Below are 17,153 nucleotides of genomic sequence, written 5' to 3'. Positions count from 1 at the left end.
CTCCTGTCCCCACCCCTATACAAATAAAACATTATTGTGGGTGTCAGTAGGGGTTTTCTTATCTCTTAGTATACTCCTGTATCTGAGCTAAAGGACCTGAACGGGAAGGAGACCTGTTCAGCGCCCTGGCTTGGAGCTCTGCCCTGTGTAGGTGGGGAGGGAGAGGATGCCAGGGCCAGCTGGGGATTTGGGGTCCGATGTGACACCCCAAGCTCTCACCTTCTGAGTTTTGCCGCGACGCCGCACCCTTGATGCGGAAAGCTTGCCGGGCTCGGCTGCGGTCTCCGAAGCTCCAGCTCTTGGGCACTTTGCTTGGGCTGTCCTCGATGCTCTGGTCAGCGCTGGGGGACCTCCGGATGCCCTGAGCCTGTGGAGAGCCTTTCCCTTTGGTGCCAGCACCGCGGGGACTGGAGAAGACACGATCTTTCAAACTGACCTTCTGACTGTTCAGAGAAACACGTTGAAACAAAGACAAAAAGGAGACAGCAGTAGGAGTCATTCTGGAAACCACGCAGTCCTTCCCCACCAGCCATTAGAAACCAAGAGCACTTCCAAGCAGCAGTGAGATGTAATTTTGCTGTTGGCTTTTCTTTTTTTTTAAATATATATATATATATTTTTTTTATTTTTTTTTTTTTTTTAAGATAGCATTGTAGAAATGTTTCCGCCATAATGAGTGAAATGGGAATGATCATTAAGAGAGAGAAAATAATGAGGACTCTAAACAGAAGCCCCTTGTGGGATGCCAGGGCTGGCGGGACAGAATGACGTTAAACAATGAGGTTATGATTCCTTAAATCACTGATCGGCTCCGATCACGAGCAAGGAAGCTTTTCTTTCACAACTGCCTTCCAAAACCCTGTATCTCATAAGAAAATACCAATTAGAAAAAGCCTTTATAAAACTTTCAACTTTCTTGGAAACCACTTCTGGTGCTCAGACCTGCCCTTTCCCTTTCTTCAGCTCCTGTGTTTCCTCCCTCTTAAAACACGATCTGCCCCTTTTATATATTCCAAAGAATTCCTCTTTTTCCAGCCATATATTTAAATACTTAAATACAAACACTTAACCGTGCAACTCCTTTGTATCCTATAAAGATGCAACCTAAAAGCTAGCTAACATCTATCTGCAGGTCTCCTGCGGGTGTCATAAATATGCAAAGTAAAATTTTACAACTTCAGCATATGGCATTTTATTGCTGTTTTTCTATTAGAATCTCATTTTTTTAAAATCTTGTAATTATGGTTTGAAAAGAAGATGTCTCCAGAAACAGAGATGATCTCACTGAGAAACAATCTGCTGACTCAGCTCTAATCATTTTCCAAATTCTGAAATTTGTAATTAAAACCTTTCACCCAAATTAAGATGATGAATTTTCACGTGAAAATTACAAAACAAACAGATTTTTGTGAATCTTTACGAAAGGGCAAACTTCATAGAGACTGCATTGGGGAGACCAAACTGCAAATAGTTTGGGATAATTTGACATTTTCTGAATAGCAATTGATTAGTTAAATACACTAATAGAGGTTAGGCAGCCAGTGCAAGGCGCTTGCACAGGTAGCTGATATTTTATATACAGGCAAATCAAAACGGACTAAAAGCACGGATGTGATTCCCAGCACTCTGCACCGCTGCAGCAGCTGCTTATCATTTTGCTGCAGATGCTCTGACTCAATTTGCGGGAAGAACATTGCAGGAGTTTTGATTTCACATCAGATTTCCAGGTCACCAACCAAAGACCTGTTTTATTTTGTCTCTCAGCAACGCCACCTTAAAACTCAGAGCCAAACAGCCCTCCTTTGCCTTCAAAGCTGGCACGAGGTTCTTCCATCAGAACTGAGCTGCTCTTATTTGAAGCAAAGCAAAACGCAGCTCCCGTTCCCCAGCCGTACGGCGCCGGCGGGGAGAGACATTTGGTTTTGTCAGTAGAGGAAGAAGACGTGACTCGAAGACACATGGGGAGCAGATTTGTCGAGTAAGAAGGTGCTATTTTTACAAAGTCACTTTACATTGCAAGATGTTGAACGTTTACAGGGAGCGAAAGGTGCTGAGGCAGCATTTTGTGGAGCCGCACAGCGTGACCCCGAGGCACCGCCGCCCTGATGCAACGCCTGGGGAACGGGGGGAGCAGCTGCAGGGCCGCAGAGCAGGGTTATCTGTGGCCATTGGCTGGGCAACAATTTCACATTGAGACATACATTGGAGAGAAAACAAAATTTGTTCATGACCAAGTCAGAAAAGGTAGAATTAATCCAATTAATGATGCATTTTTAATTCAGCTAAGTACTGGAGGTTTCATTTCCAGTGTGCTGCCCACCCGCAGGGTCTGTCTGAAAGCCACGGGACCAACAGATGTTCAGCAGAGCTGAAAATCAGATCAGAGGTACAAATCCACACAGGAATCTAGGAACAAGCATGTGCCTAAATACCTTTCTGGATGTAGGCCTTAGTCACGAATGCTACCAAAATCATCCTACATAACGAGGCAAATATTTAAAAGCAATTCTCATTCTGTGTTTCTTAGATTAGAAACCACATTGAAATTTTGTCATGTGATCCTAAATAGGCCAATTGGATTTTTTTTTATTTAGGTTGATTTTACAGAATAATATTCCTGGAATCTAATGCATTTCAGTAGTACTAATACTTTGAACTACCTGGTCTTTTTTTAAAAATAAGTTTTATAAAAAATGAATCAGCAACACACCAATATCCAGAATTCAAAGCAATCTCTTTGTGCCTCATCCTCTGCAGAGTTGCTCCCATCACCCATCTCAGCATGAAACCAGTTGCCTATCACTGAGTAAAGCAGGGCCGTTTCTTTGGGGCCCCTTTTCCATTCCCACAATAAATGTGCTGCAAATGTTTGCAACGATCACAAAAGGCAAAAAAGAAAGCGTTGAACTCAGTGAGGAATATGAGCAAAGAGTTCTAAGCCTGATAGCATGAGGTGCAACACTTTTACACACTAAAAATATCACTTAGAAATCCGATGAACCATTAAGATCTGGGTGGGTTTTGTTCCTGAGTACTCACTACTCAGAAAAAAAAACCCAGCACCTGATGTAACTTCTTTGTTTCAACATAGACGACATGAGACAACATGAACAATTAATTGAATTTTTCCTTCTGCCATGCAATTCTCATTGGAAATGAAACATGGAATCACATGCAAGTACAATCCCTGCAGAGGAGGATGCTGCTGGGGTCTGCAGGAGCTGGTAGGAAAGAGTCCAAAAGAAATATAGACATATAGAGAGATATATGTTGCCAGCTAATCCAAGATCATGTTCTCACTCAACCAGAAAGTCATGCAGGGTGACGCAGGGCATCTCAGAGAAGTGCTAATTAGATGTCACTCAAGTAGATGGTAAATGAGCCGCAGTTCAGTGCCAAGTGACGTGTTGGTGACATGAGCATGAGGAAAGCAGTAACCCAGCCACACGCGACGATATGAACTGAAGCTTGCAATCGTGGTAGCGAAGAGCAGCGCGAGCACAGGGCAGCGCCCTGCTCGTGCCAGGGGGAACAGAAGGGAAAGAAAACTGTGGCTTTGTAACCAGAGACAAAGATTATGGGAAGCTGTAACAGCGTAATAGGGCGTGCTTTAGTTCCTAGGTTTCATAACCTTGGCATCTATTAAAAACATATTCTATAGCAAGAAATTTACCATGTTTCCAGGCTGACTTCGGGGAAGGTTTACAAAATTTTCAGCATTTGATTTGAATTTAAGGAAGGATAGAAACTGAGTTGACTTTTTCTCTGCTGCCCCTCAAAAAACGAGAGCCCACGCTGGACGAACACGTAAGGACCGATCCATGGTTCCACAGCTGACATAAAGATGCTCACTGCTTTAGTGGGCTTTGCATTTAGGTTCATTTAGGTCCAACAGCCCAGCACTCCGTAGCAAAAAGCATGAGGATTAACCTTTAAATGAGCTGCCATCAGCCTCCTTAGGAGGCTGGGGATTTGAGCTCCCATTTGAAACCCCCTGGTTTGGGGATCATTCTACTGTCCTCTATAGTATTAAATCAGCACTTTTACAAAACGTGGACTCATTACATTAGCAGTATTTTTGGATCAATAAAAAGTATCACCTGTAACTCCTTGTCATTGATTTTAAACTACGCTTGAGCAATTGTTTCATTTTCTCCTCTCATTTTGTGGGCAGCAAACATTAGCCAAACTGAGTCAGACTAACATGGACTCAGATCCATCTCTGCATACGAACTCATCCAGTAACTGTTCATTCTTCTGAAAAGCTATGGCCAGGAGAAAGAGGAGATCTCCTGTTGGGAAATGAGGCTGATTTTTAATCCAGAGTTTGTGCTAAGCATGTGATAACAGCTTGTTAAAACCAGGCAGAGTGCATGATAGCCTTTGTGGCTATCACTGGGCTCCAGTCTGGTCACAGATGTGAATAAAAGGCAGAAACAGACATGAAGGAAAGGAAAATACATCTGTGTGAGTAAAACTTGCTATGACTAGAGCAGAAGTCAAGAGAGGACCAGGCTCAAGCCTGGTTGGCCTCCAGTGATTTCACAAAAGCCATTGCACAGGTGACTTCAACCCAGAGAATGGAGTTTCTAGAAGCAGAGCAACCCGGGCATAAGGAAAAGAAAAGGTCAGCCAATGACCAGTGTCAGGGTGAGTAATTCCTCTTCTCTTCCTTGTCCACAACCATGGTGTTAGAATTGGGTTGAAGGGAATCACCGGAATCATAACGGGAAAGGCCAGAGTTGCACCATCCCCACAGCCACCACGTAAACCCAGCCAAGCATGTGGCCTCGGGTGAGTGAAGGGACACTGGAGCCAGACACGTCTTTAACCTTGGCCTCTGGTATTTCGCAGCATTGCTGTTACACCGTCACCCCTCTCTCCCTAACACACACCATTTTTTCCCCAAACTGATGCTGAGCGCTGTCAAACACCACATCACACATATCCTGCATCTTCTAGCAACCTCTTGCTATTTGCCACTCAGCTGGTTTGCATTTCAGGAGCAAAGCAAACCAGCTAGATTGCATCTTTGAGCTGGCTGATTATTCCTAACCAAGACTTCAAGAAACACGCTACACCCAGACCCGCAGGCCAGTCAAGGGCTCTGCAAACACCTTTCCTTCACCGGGCTGTCTGCCATTTCTTCCCACTGTCAGGTCTCTGTGGTGCCTTCATCTCTCTGAGTAGATGCCAGGAAAGTCTCTTACAAAGCAGAATGTGATAGACCTGATAATCTAGCTTGGGATAGTTACATTACTGTCTAAAAAAATGCATGCATTATTGCATTTATTGACTAGAGATCGTTGGGTTAGTACATTAAGAAACCACGGCTTCCTAAGGAGTTTTCTATTAATTTACCTGCATTGAGTTTTTCATGATTGCCTCATTGTTTACTGTTATTTCGTTATATGCATCCTAGATGAAGGCTTTTAGCACTCAGCCTTAGATGCATCAAAGTGCTGGCATCTGCCCCTAAGAGTTTGTGCAGTGGAGGACTGCAGGCAGGTAGCCCAAAGGTCCAGGAAAACAAGACATTTGAATTATTTTTATGTCCCTTCAAGGTTAACCTACAGTTTTACTAAAGCACAGTGTGTAAAACACGACATTCAGGAGGGATGAAGGTTAACAAAGACGTTCTTGTGGCTACTCCAAAGTTCAAGACTCCTTTTTGACTGGAAGAACCACAGTCTGTAATCCTCCTTCTCAGGGTCTCCAATAGATCAAGAAGATCTTGAGATAATAATTTGTTTCATCCTCCCTTTCCCTTGCAGAACTCAAGATGGGGAGATAAAATGAGGACCACAGTGGGAAGGAATTCAGTAGAAAACAGAAAAAACTGTACTGGCTTTACCAACTGAAAATTCATGCCTAGGAAGACATTAAGATCAGAGTGGCTGATTTTCCAGAAAACAGAACTGGACATGGACAGGTGAGAGGGCAACACTATGAATATCACTGCTTGTATTAATCTCTGCCAAAAAACAACCTCAACACTGAGCAACTGAAAGGCGCCTTTCTCTGGGGAAGAGTCCCTGCTTGCACTACGCCTCCGCCTCCAAGGATAAAACCACCTCACCTGGCAAACGGAAACACTGCAGAAGTCATGATAATTTTTTTCAGCTCGACTATTGACCAAATCTTTGCCATTTGGAAATGTATTGAAATGCTGTCTGTGCAGCTGATGACCACCCAATATTTAAACCAGTCTTTTCAAGGACAAACTGCAAGGAAGGCTACAGTACCATCAAAACACATAGCAGGAGGCTAACTCAAGGATTCAGGCTATTTATCCAGGTATGAGGGACCTCCTACCATGGAGAACTGCTTATTATGAAACCTAGATTGTGCCCCCTTCCTTTCTGTTACCCACGCAGAGATGGGATTTGCCACACTACATCTGAGCTTCTGGTACAGGCAAGTCTCATAGCCTCTAGTCTGACAGATCATCAAAACAGCCAGCAGGGAAAAAAAATAGCAAGAAAAGAAAAGATACAAGTTGGAACAATTAATGGAGAAAATCAGAGATACATATACTTTTAAAGCTGTAGTTTTATACTTTTGAAACTGTAGTTTGTTGGCTTTCTGAGGGAAACAGAGACTGGTGATTTTGAGAATTCAAACGGACTCCAAAAAAAGAGCATGCAAAAATCCGACTTCACAAACATGCGGCATCGCTCAGTGCCCTGCCACTCCTGGGCTGCCCACCTGCGGGGCAAGAGCCGAGGGGTTCCCCTGCCAGCATTCACAGCATGCAAACTCTGGGCAGCAGGAATCCAAGAAGGTGCATGTTTGCTGCTGAGAAGCAGTGTCTGGGGCGGGGGAAGAGGCTCCTCCAGTGCAGGCGTGGAAGTAGATATATTTATGCATAAGTAAAATAAGATGTATGTATCTGTGTCCCCTTATGGCCATCAGCTGGGGGGACTAAGGGATGCTCATTGGGAATTCTCTGAAGTCACCTAACACTTGTCGACTTGATGAAAAAGATGAAAACACTGCTCGTACGAAGCCCTCTGCTCTGGCTATCTGTTCCCCACGGGATCCAGAAACAGAACCATTCACAATGCCAACGTCAACGCTAAGGGGAACCCGTATCCCCTACGTCTGGTGGGACAGGCTGAGATTAGTCCTTCTCTAGCTGCGTAGTAGAGGTGCTAGATAGGCAAGCCGTGGCTTCCAAAGGCCACAAGACTAGGAAAGGTCAATTTGTGGTGTTCAGAGAGCCAAAGGAACAGTGATTGAGCGGAGGTAGGAAGCTGGTATTTCTCATGCTAGTAACTTGACATTGCTGTACAACGCAATTCAATTTGCAAGGATTCCCTGGACCTTGAGGAGGGATGGAGCAACAGGAAGGGGTCTTAAAAAAAAATTTTAAAATTTTTATAAGTTTTCAATTCTTTAAAAATTATCCATCATTAGTTAAACTTCAGTTCCTGGCCTCCTCCATTGCTGAGCAGACACGGGCTTGCCAGCCCAGACCAAATTCCCCATCCTCGTCTCTTCGATTCACGTGTTCTGCATGACCAGCAGACAAGGAAGCCTCTGATTTCTGAGCGGACAATGGGGAGGCTCTTTCACCTTTTGTTTTTACTCATCTAGTACCTCTATTAAGCAGAGAAGTGATCAGAACGGGTGGTAGCAGGGTAGAGGGAGAATGAGCCGTGCAGCTTTTGATTAGTTCCGTGCGACGCATTTCCCGTGGTACCTAGAATTTCCTGAGCAGCATCCGCATAGTGACTCTCTGCACGGTTTGCTTTTACTGGAAATGAGGGGAGAGTAAAAATTAGACCTGGAAGCAAATGCCAGACAGGAAACTTTTGATTACTGACTCTAGCTTTGAAAGACAGGTGTTTTGAGGGCCGGGTTCATGACAGGATTTTTCTGCTTGAGCGGTAAGTGAAAAAAAAAATTAAAAATCAAGAGGGTTTCTGAAAATTGTCTCATTGTGGTCACTAAATTATTAGAAATGACGCATTCTGCATCAAATTGGTGGCGTCAGTTCATCTACAATTGACTGAGTCCTGCAGGAAGATTTTTTCATCGGCATTGGAAACAAAAAGTATTCTCTTCTTCCTCTAAACAGATAAAAAAAGGCTTTTTTTTTTTAATTGTCTAAGCCATGGTGAGCCAAAAATTTAACTTTTTTTGTCCAACAACATCCGAAAGGTTTAAATTTCTTCTGTTTTGTTTTTTTTTTTTCCAAAAAAACAAACCTCACAAAGAGAGCTAGTTAATCTGCAAATTATTTGCACTTCTCATACAGGAAATTGCATTATATTAAGCCTGGCATTTAAAAATAAATAAAAAAAAAGATAAAAACCAGAGTGTGGTGCAGTCCCTTATGGGAAAGGACTTGAACATCTGTGTTCATGCATCTGTTTCTCGTAATGCTTTTCAGACGGGCCCTACCACTTCTAGGGAGTTACTGGCTTTGCTGAGGCACCACCACAGCTCCTATCAGCCCGTCCCGAATCGCTGCTCAGGCACTGCCCTGCCAGGAGATCGCCACCACGACCAGGGTTCTCCACGCCATGGAGCAGCCCTCTACCTGCGCAAGGGTAATGACGTGGCCCCCATCACCCCACCAGCGGGCATCGCTTGCTGAGTTCACGGACAGACTGAAAAGGCTGAAGGGCATAAAAACCCAACCTCGTTTTACGCTTGAACTCGGCAATCGGAGGAGCTCGTGGGCACACACAGAAGGAATCTGCAGGAATTCCTTCTGCTTCACGGCATCCCGTGCAAGCCCTGACACCACCCTCCCCATCCTGGGGACTCCTTAGGCACCCGCAACGGGACCCCGCATCCCCAGGGAGCCCCGGGGGACCGGTGGTGCTACCGGGGCTGTTCTGGAGCTGAGGTCTGAGCATCGCGGTGTGGGAGTGGGATATTCAGCATGCAGAGCCTCAGGGAGACACGTGGGTTACTCTCCTCTGCAGCCCCTACAGACAGATGCAGTCTCTTCTGTGCAAATAATCTGCTCCCCTAAAGGCAACTGATTATTTCCAGATTACTGTCAGTCCCAGCATGAGTCTCTGACACCAGTTTAACCGGTTAGAAGGTCAAACGCCAACCCAGGCTAACATGGCCCATGGGGCTCCTGTGATTGACACTGGTTTCCACGGGCAGCAGCGGTTAGTGACGCCTCAGACACCCTAGGCTGGATGAGCAGGGGCCCACTGAGTCAACTAAAGGCATCCTCCAGTGCGTACAAAAGCCTTAATCACGCTCCTGAACAGAGATATTAACGTAGTGTGTATCTCAGACAGACATATACATACATTGATATATAGATATACGCACAGATACACATACACATTACAAGGTGGCCCAGATCAGCATTCACTCAATATAATGCCCTTGCTGACTTCATTAGGGTCAAGGACAAACCACAGCTGAGGACAACCTTCCCAAGAGGTCACTCTCATTACGCACAAGACTGAACTCATGCTGGACAAAGTAATCTGAGTTTTAGCTTCCCAGTCCCCTGGAATCCTTCTGTTTCTTTTTCTCTGCTATTAATGTATTATTAGGATCGTTGGTTCATTAATTTTTAGCTTTTCACCCAATCATATTTTGGAAAATACAAGAGGAACAAATGTGGTCACGGATACCTTCAGATGCTGATCAAACCATGTGTTAAAGAGCATCTGAAGCACACATTTCGTACGGGACCCTCCATAGTCCTGGCTAACCATACGTTTGTCTTCTTGACGTTACAACCAGAATTAAAAATAGAGACACGAGATGCCACAGCTAATTTCCAGCCTGATTAACATAGGTGTAATCAAACCCTGTTACCACTCTGATTTGTTGGCTTTCTGCAGCAGGAGGGGTGAGAAAAGCCCCACGGCAGAGCAACCCTCCTTCTCTGGGGTTATGAGGCAGAGGGGACTCATGTTTGGACCCTGCACGAGAGCAGCGTGGTCTCGGAGGCGTCAACGGCACTAACTGCTCCTGCAGCAGCGGCCAGCCTGGGGAAGGACAGGGGCCACTTCCAGGGTAGACACAGTGCCCAAAGCCATGGGCAACAGAGGAGGCTCTGAAAGCAGTTTTTAAACAGGGAGGAAGATAAAAAGGGGGAAGAGGTATGTAGCATGTAGGAAAAGGCCAGCATCTTCTCTGCTCATCGCAGCCTGGGCTCCGTGTCCCGGGGAGGTGTGCTCCCGTCCCCCGAGCAGGTCAGCACACAGCTCCCCGGCACTCGGTCACGGAGGGATGCAGACAGGCTCACAGCAGAAAACAAACCAGAAGCGACAGAGAAAGGACAGAACCTGTCTCTCGGGTCAGCTGTCCCCTTTTACACCAAGACCAAAAAGCCACCCGAGTAATTCCAGGTGACCCCGAGCCTCCGCCACACTAAGCCCATCACCCCATGTCCCCCCACCCCGGGCAGCAGCTCTCCGAGTGCCATCTCAGCAGAAGTCAGCACGGTCACAGCAGCACCGGAGTCAGAGATCCAGCCCCCGAGAGCTGCCCCACGCCGGCAGGGCGTTTGGGATGCTCCTTGGCCTTGCAAGGCAACGTTTGTCCTGCGCAGCATGCCCCCACGAGCCGTGCCAGCATCCCTTCTCTAACTTAAAATACATTAAGATGCAAAATAGTGAAGAAGTTGTTTCTGTTCTGTTTGCTGTAAGGACTTTGTGGTGTATCGGTTATGGGAAGAGGGATATAGGAAATCAGCCACTCCCTACGGGTAACTACAGCGGGAGGAAGGTCCAGCTGTCTCCAGATGACACACTCCATGTTTCCTGACATCGATGGAAATGGAAAGTGGCAAATCCTTCACCAGCTGCAGCAGTAAAAGTGTGGCACTGGGGGCTGCTATGAGAGACGATTCATCCCCAGGATGAATGTGAAACCATCATCAGCGACAGACCCTGCTGGATGATTAGCTGTGGGCTGGGCTGAGAAACAGGACGAGTTTTCTAAGGGCAGGATGACACACAGAGCATCACTGGAAGGTTGTGGGAAATTAGAGTGGGTGGGAGGTTTGGGATGTGAATGTAAAAGATCCAGAAACTTTTATTTGGGAAAAAAGTGATTTGGGGCCCCCTGAATACAGGGACTACTGTGCAAAATTCCTTCCTGAGGTCTGAGATGTTATCAGATGGAGAAGGGCAGTGGGAACAGGGAGATGGATACTGCCCTAATAAAACACAGAAGGAAAGAGCTTTGGTTGTGCTATGGCAGCTGAACTAACCAGGATGGGAAGCAGGCTAATACCATATACATGGCAGCTCAGAGCTCACAGACCCTCAGCTTGAGCACTCCTGGGTTCAGGTTTAGCATCTTACACAAAATCCATCAGTGTCACAAGCAACAGATACACTACAGGAACAGGAAAGCAGCATTTGGAGACGACCCTGCTGAAGGAGCTATATATAGTCAAAAATGCTCTGAAAAAGGGCAGTGAAAGGCTATTTTTACTTCTTTTTGCGATACAAGATTAAGAAAGAAATATAGAAAATGAACAGGGAAGAACCTGCCATCTCCACGAAGAAATATTATATCCAACCTGGTGTCGTAACTGGTGAAAATGAATCCTGCAAGACAGGACTGAGCTTTAAAAATAAGAAATCAGACTAGTGCCTGTGACTGCAGGGATGCTGGCTGGTGGGACCCTGTGAGGGACCCTCAGTCCTCAGATTTCCTCGGCTATGGAGCTGGTTGGGTTGAACATAGACTTCGTCTCGTTGCACAGTCATATGCCTGTGAGAAACGGGGATTTACTCCCTGATGCATCCAAAGGATGTCACTGGCTGAGACAGGGCAGCGGAGCAGCCAGGCCCCGGGGATGAAATGCTGACCCTCCTGATGCCATGGGTGGGTGGCCAAGACTTCAGCCTTGGTCTGCTCCCACAGAGCACCTCCCACGTAACACTCCCTGCTTTCACAAAGCTGGATGGAGGCTGCCTTTGCTCTTACTACACAGGATGAGACACCACGTAGGGGAAAAAGTAGTTCTGGATAGTTGAAACATGATCTTGGTGGTTTGGTTTATTTGACAGGAAAGTGGATGGAGTGCTACTGAGGTTCTGCTTGCAAAGAAAAGCTCAAATGAAAGACAGAAAAAAAGAGTAAGGGGAAAAAAGGGAAGGAAGGATGAAGTTTTCCTCCCTTTAGTCAGCACCATATCTATCCAGATATATTTGGTTGGATTTTATGCCAGGGAAACATTAGTTTCTGGCCTCTTATAAGCCAGAAGGCACAGCAGAAATTTACATCTGCAAAATGCCAGGCTCTAGTTATACTTCTGAAAAACATACTCAGTGTTTGCAGTATTTAGGCTGTAAGCTATGTTTTGAGATACGAGATGGAAGATCTGAAAGCCAAGCAGATGATCTCCACAGATCATCAGGTTTGCATCTTGCCTCCCAAGAAAAAAAAAATGATTCAGTCTCAGAATTAATTCTTAAAAGAACTGGGAAAATACTGGAGAAAAAAAAAAACAAACCAGAATTAAAAACTTCTAAGGGGATGAAAAGTATCCTGAAAGTATCCCAAATACCAGCCCTGACCCTTTCCCTAGGTCATGTGAATAGAGAAAAGCTGTCCTGGAGGTGAGATTTATGGCTGACCTTGGAAGGTGCTCGCCACGTCTCAGAGCGCGCCCGGCTGAGCACGCTCTGCACCGTGGGCTCGAGGCGTGGAGGGAAGACGGAGCAGGGGCTGTGCTTCATCCAGAGGTTGGGAGGCCAAAGGGAACGGGGGGGAGAAAGGGTGTCTCTGCCATGTAACACCGTGCCATGTCAGAGAGCCCTCCCGTGTCCCATGGAGCAGCAGGTCCACGCAGCCCCGTGCAGCACCCTGCGGCCAGAGGAGCTCAGGAGGAGTTGCTAACTCGGTGACACGGTGATGGCTTTGTGTTCCCATGTCACCTTGGCATGGCGTTAGGTGATGGAGACAGGCAAAGCATCACCTACCCACCAGCGCTCACCGAGCCTGCGTTATACTGTTTCAGCTACGACTCCAGCAACAAAAGAAAAAAAAAAAGCAGCATAAACCAAAGCCCTGCTGTCACCCCAGGTAAGTGTCCGCCAGCTCTGCCAGTGCTGCCCACCACTCTCTAGCCCCCACAGCCTCACTACCCTCGCAGCTACAGCCCGAGGCACACCGGAGGAAGGTATGATTTAAGGTCCAGCAGACATGTAGATACATCGGACTGCCACAGCACAGAAAAAGCACGTTAATACTGAGAATGCTTCCCTCGATGGCACCACATGGTACACACACGCACACACGTACAGAGAAATCTACAGGTAATGCATGGGAATGGCGTGGTGGCAGCGATACAGACCTTGGCGATGGCTCGGGCTGCTGCTCTTTCCTTTAAACAGAAGCAATAGTACATTAGCATGGTGTCACGTGGCAAAAGATGTTGCTGCTTCACTGTTAAAACATAACGAAAGGACAATACCAAACAATACAACTAAGTGGAAGTTGTGAACAGAAGAAAGGGAAAGGAGCACTTAATTCCTGGAGTTTCTGGCCCAGACAGAAGATCACTGGAGACTCACACAACCTCAGAGAAGACACATACAACGCACAGGGTTGAAGAGTTTACCCCAGCCCATCCTTGTGCCTACGTGTGACTGAGACACTTGATGGTTGTGTGATTTGTGTGAGCACAGGAGGACTTCTGTGGGCTGAGAGAGGCCCCCTTCGCTTGGGAATGCACCGCCCTGAGTTGTTCCTGCACGTCAGGAAGGATCTGAATGGCTCCCGTGACCCTGGTGCATTTGCTTTTCCTTCCTGGCCATCGGCACAGAGCTAACGTCAGCTCTCTCGATGCGTGGCTTCACGCCGCAGTGCTAACGCGTGGTGCTGGGAGGGGACATTGGAGGGAAGGAGCGTGGACCCCTGCCCTGACATCCTGACACCCCACGTGGGGCTTCTGCCCCCAAAGCCTTGGGCAGCTACTTTGCCAAAGCAGTTGGCGAAGGCTACACAAAGGGAGTGGGGAGCCGCAGTTTTTGTATGTGGTTTCCTACCGAGATCCCAAACCACTTGCTCGCCCTGAAAAACCATCGACATTGAGGACAAAGTGAATTGAACACCTGCAAAAGCGGAGGCATAACACTACATACGAAGCTAAGGCCACACTGAAAACAAATCTCACCTTCACTGACCAGGCATCTTGGTGGCATTTCCCTCCAGCAACGAGGAAAACCTGCTCTGCCTTCACCTACTCTGATTCACAGCTTCTTCACGCTGGGAAATTGCATTTAACCCGGGGCCCCGGAGCAGCCTTGCCCCTGCGCCCCACAAGACAGGGAGCAGACTGTGTTTCTCAGCAGATAAGGGTCTGCCTCCTCTAACATCAGACAGTCTAAGGGACTAAACGGACTGCGAGAAGACCAGGGCAGGAGGAGCTCGATTCCCTCTGAGGGTGATGCTGTACCAGCCCTGGCCCTGCCTCCACCCAGCACTGGCTGCTGAGACGCCGAGATCTGCACAACCCCCAAGCCCTCTCCCTCAGGCTGAAGGCAGTGGCCTGGAGAGACTTAAAAAAATGCCCCTCCACCCTTTGCTCCTTGCTCAGACAAGCTTGGAAGCCCAGCCTCAGCCACTAGCCCAAATACTCACATTTTACAGCCTGGCTCATAGGTCTAACAGATCTCTGCTCTCTGCAGAGACACACAGCCCAGGGCAGGTCCCATCCCACGCCTCCCCAGCTGGCCTCAGTGCCCAACGGCATGGCCAGCATCTCCTCTCCATCCCTCCTGGGGTCTGCACGCTCCCCAGTCACCAAACGGGGCAGCCTCGCTGGCTTAAAAAACCAAGAACGACCCTTCCGAGCACACATTTAAGCTGCAGGACTCCTGGTCTTCTGGGACAATCACGTATACCTTGCCACAGCAAATTCAGCAAAAATCTCTCACCACTACAACCTTGCCTGCTCTTGGGGGAGGTGAGGGAAGGCTAGAGGGAACAGAGAATGAATTAACACATCGTGGGCCTAAGTCTCCTCTGAGGGTGGTGAAGAGCAGAAAGGTCAGAGGAAAACTGGGAACAACACCTTGATCAGACCCTTTGAAAATACGACTGCATTTTCAGCCCAGCACTGTAATATCACTCCAGAGCCAAGTTAGGCTGAAGAAGTTCATGTACATGGGAGAGGGATGGGGAGGAGGCCGCTGAATGACCCATGGGGGACCAGCTGCCAAAACCTCTCAAATCTTCAAAGCCGTCCATATGCAAAATGCACAAGGAAAAAAACAAAAGAAAAAAGAAAAAAAAAAAAGAAAAAAAAAAAACAAAAACAAAAGAAAAAGGTTGCAAAGTGTGTGCTTTCCGAGCTCTCTTAACTCTGCTGCTAACCTGAATGTCAGTCCTGATTTGCTCTTCAGGTTCCTCAGGAGCTCCAGCTGGTTCAGAGGAGGGATGAGTCTAGAGGGAGAAAATAAAGACCATTAATATTCAGGCAGAGGCGATTTCAGAGCCTCCTGTCTTGGAAACTTCCCCCGATGCCCCATCCTTTCAACTAGAACCAGCTTTGTGCCACCAACTGCAACTGGGGAACAGCTTGGCAAGGGCGGAGAGGGGTTTGGCTGCTACTCCCAACACTGTCCTCAGGCAGAGCGGTGGGGAAAGAGAGAGAGAAACTTGTCTGCACCACCAGATTTTGAATGTCCCAGAAAACAGGCGGCTGCCAGGGCTTCTGAGCAGCACGGCGGTGCCTTGGCAGGAGAGCTGTTCCACCGCCTGTAGTCTAGCGGTTGGCATCACTTTGTGTGGAGGTCAGCACTTCAGCTGTGTATTAAGTGGAAAGAAGCTCCAGTTTTGGAGGTAAATAGGAAAACTCAACCCTGCTGCTCTTGGGAAAGTGGGCAGGCATGGGAAGGAGCAGCTTATGGGGTAGAGAAAAGAGGGACCTGAGGCTGGGAGCATCCCAGGAGAAACAGCAGCTTGCTCCGGGGGCAAGTTTAGGCAATTCCCTACTGTCTGTGTCAGGTTTTGCCCCAAAATGAGGCAAAATCACATATCAAACCTCCCTTTCTCAGGAAAAAAGAACCTGACAATGGGAATCCTGGTTAATAATTAAAAAAACCCCAACAAACAAACACCCTGTTGCCTATCCTGTTTTTGTGCTAAAAGCCATTGAATCAGCTCCCACATCCACTTTTACTTTCTTCCCTCGGGCTCTGGGAGACTGGGGCTTGCTCCATAAATATTTAACGTTGATATTGACAGTCAGATTTTCAAGCAAGAGAGATGTGAGCTGGAGGTGTCAGGGGAAGGATGGAGAACGCTGCACATGGCTGGGAAGAGCAGCATCTACTTAAGAGCGCACTTGGGGACCTTGCATTCGGGGTCAAGGCCAACGGGGCTCATCCCATGGCTTGCTGCAAACTCCTTTCTGGGCCACCAGTGTGCCCTTGTCAAATCGTCCAAGTGCCACATGTCATCGCTGTGCCCAGAGGGTGTGAAGTCAGCACAGCAGCCGCCTCCGGTCGCGCTTGTGACAAGCAAGTGGGAGGACGCATCACTGCAGGGATGAAGGGGGGGACAAGGGGCTGCTGGCAGGCTGGGAACAGTGTGGTTGGGGCCACAGCCCACAGAGCCACAACCCCAAGGCAGTGTATACCTATGGCTTTGCTGGAAAATGAGCCACGTGGGTTTTAGTGAAAGTAAGAAGGACCTACTCAAACTGTCCCAAAACTGCACCTTAGGACTGGAAGGAAAGGGGTGCAAGTGCTTGCAGACTAACAGAGTGGTCTCACCTGAGGTGCTGTAAGAAATGGGGCTGTTGCTTACTGTAAAATAAAGGCAGAGACATTCATGCCCACATTTTTTCAGCCATTATGAGACCAATAATTTCATAGTTTTCCTCTAACTAAAAAAAACAACTGGAAAAGCCTCTCCTCTGCATACACAAAACTCATCCTCAAAACCACAGCTGTTCAGCAGAGCAGACTTGGTGTTCACATGATTGAGGCAATCACAAAAATTTCCAATCCTAAGTATGGAGAAAAGAATAAAAATAGGCCTGAAAATTTTGGCTCGGCTCCCTAGTCCAGCTCTGTTCGCTTCCACCCAGAGAAGAGCACATCCTGATCTGATGAATTAATGATCCTCTTCACTCAAGACGTCAGGAAGAAGCTGACCTTGGTGCAGTGGAGCAGTGCATGAGTGCTGGGCTGTCACCT

At 47.3% G+C, this 17,153-nt stretch overlaps 1 protein-coding gene across 6 annotated transcripts in view; it reads right to left on the bottom strand.

Annotated features, from left to right (window-relative positions):
• The window catches only part of KCNQ2 (potassium voltage-gated channel subfamily Q member 2), a 66,639-nt gene that overhangs the window by 11,648 nt on the left and 37,838 nt on the right, over positions 1 to 17,153 (bottom strand). For 3 of the 6 annotated variants that reach the window (XM_068416032.1, XM_068416034.1, XM_068416035.1), the window contains 3 exons: positions 15,325 to 15,393; positions 13,301 to 13,330; positions 220 to 443 (listed from right to left, as the gene is read on the bottom strand). In XM_068416032.1, the coding sequence (XP_068272133.1) occupies positions 220 to 443; positions 13,301 to 13,330; positions 15,325 to 15,393 (323 nt within the window). Of the gene's footprint in view, positions 1 to 219; positions 444 to 7,705; positions 7,760 to 13,300; positions 13,331 to 15,324; positions 15,394 to 17,153 lie in introns of all 6 variants that reach the window. The other 3 variants (XM_068416031.1, XM_068416033.1, XM_068416037.1) reach the window with 2 other exon arrangements.

Source organism: Nyctibius grandis, chromosome 19, assembly GCF_013368605.1.
Source record: "Nyctibius grandis isolate bNycGra1 chromosome 19, bNycGra1.pri, whole genome shotgun sequence".
Lineage (NCBI taxonomy): Eukaryota > Metazoa > Chordata > Aves > Nyctibiiformes > Nyctibiidae > Nyctibius > Nyctibius grandis.
The sequence above is the reverse complement of the archived record's forward strand: the minus strand, read 5'-3'. Positions and strand labels throughout refer to the sequence as shown.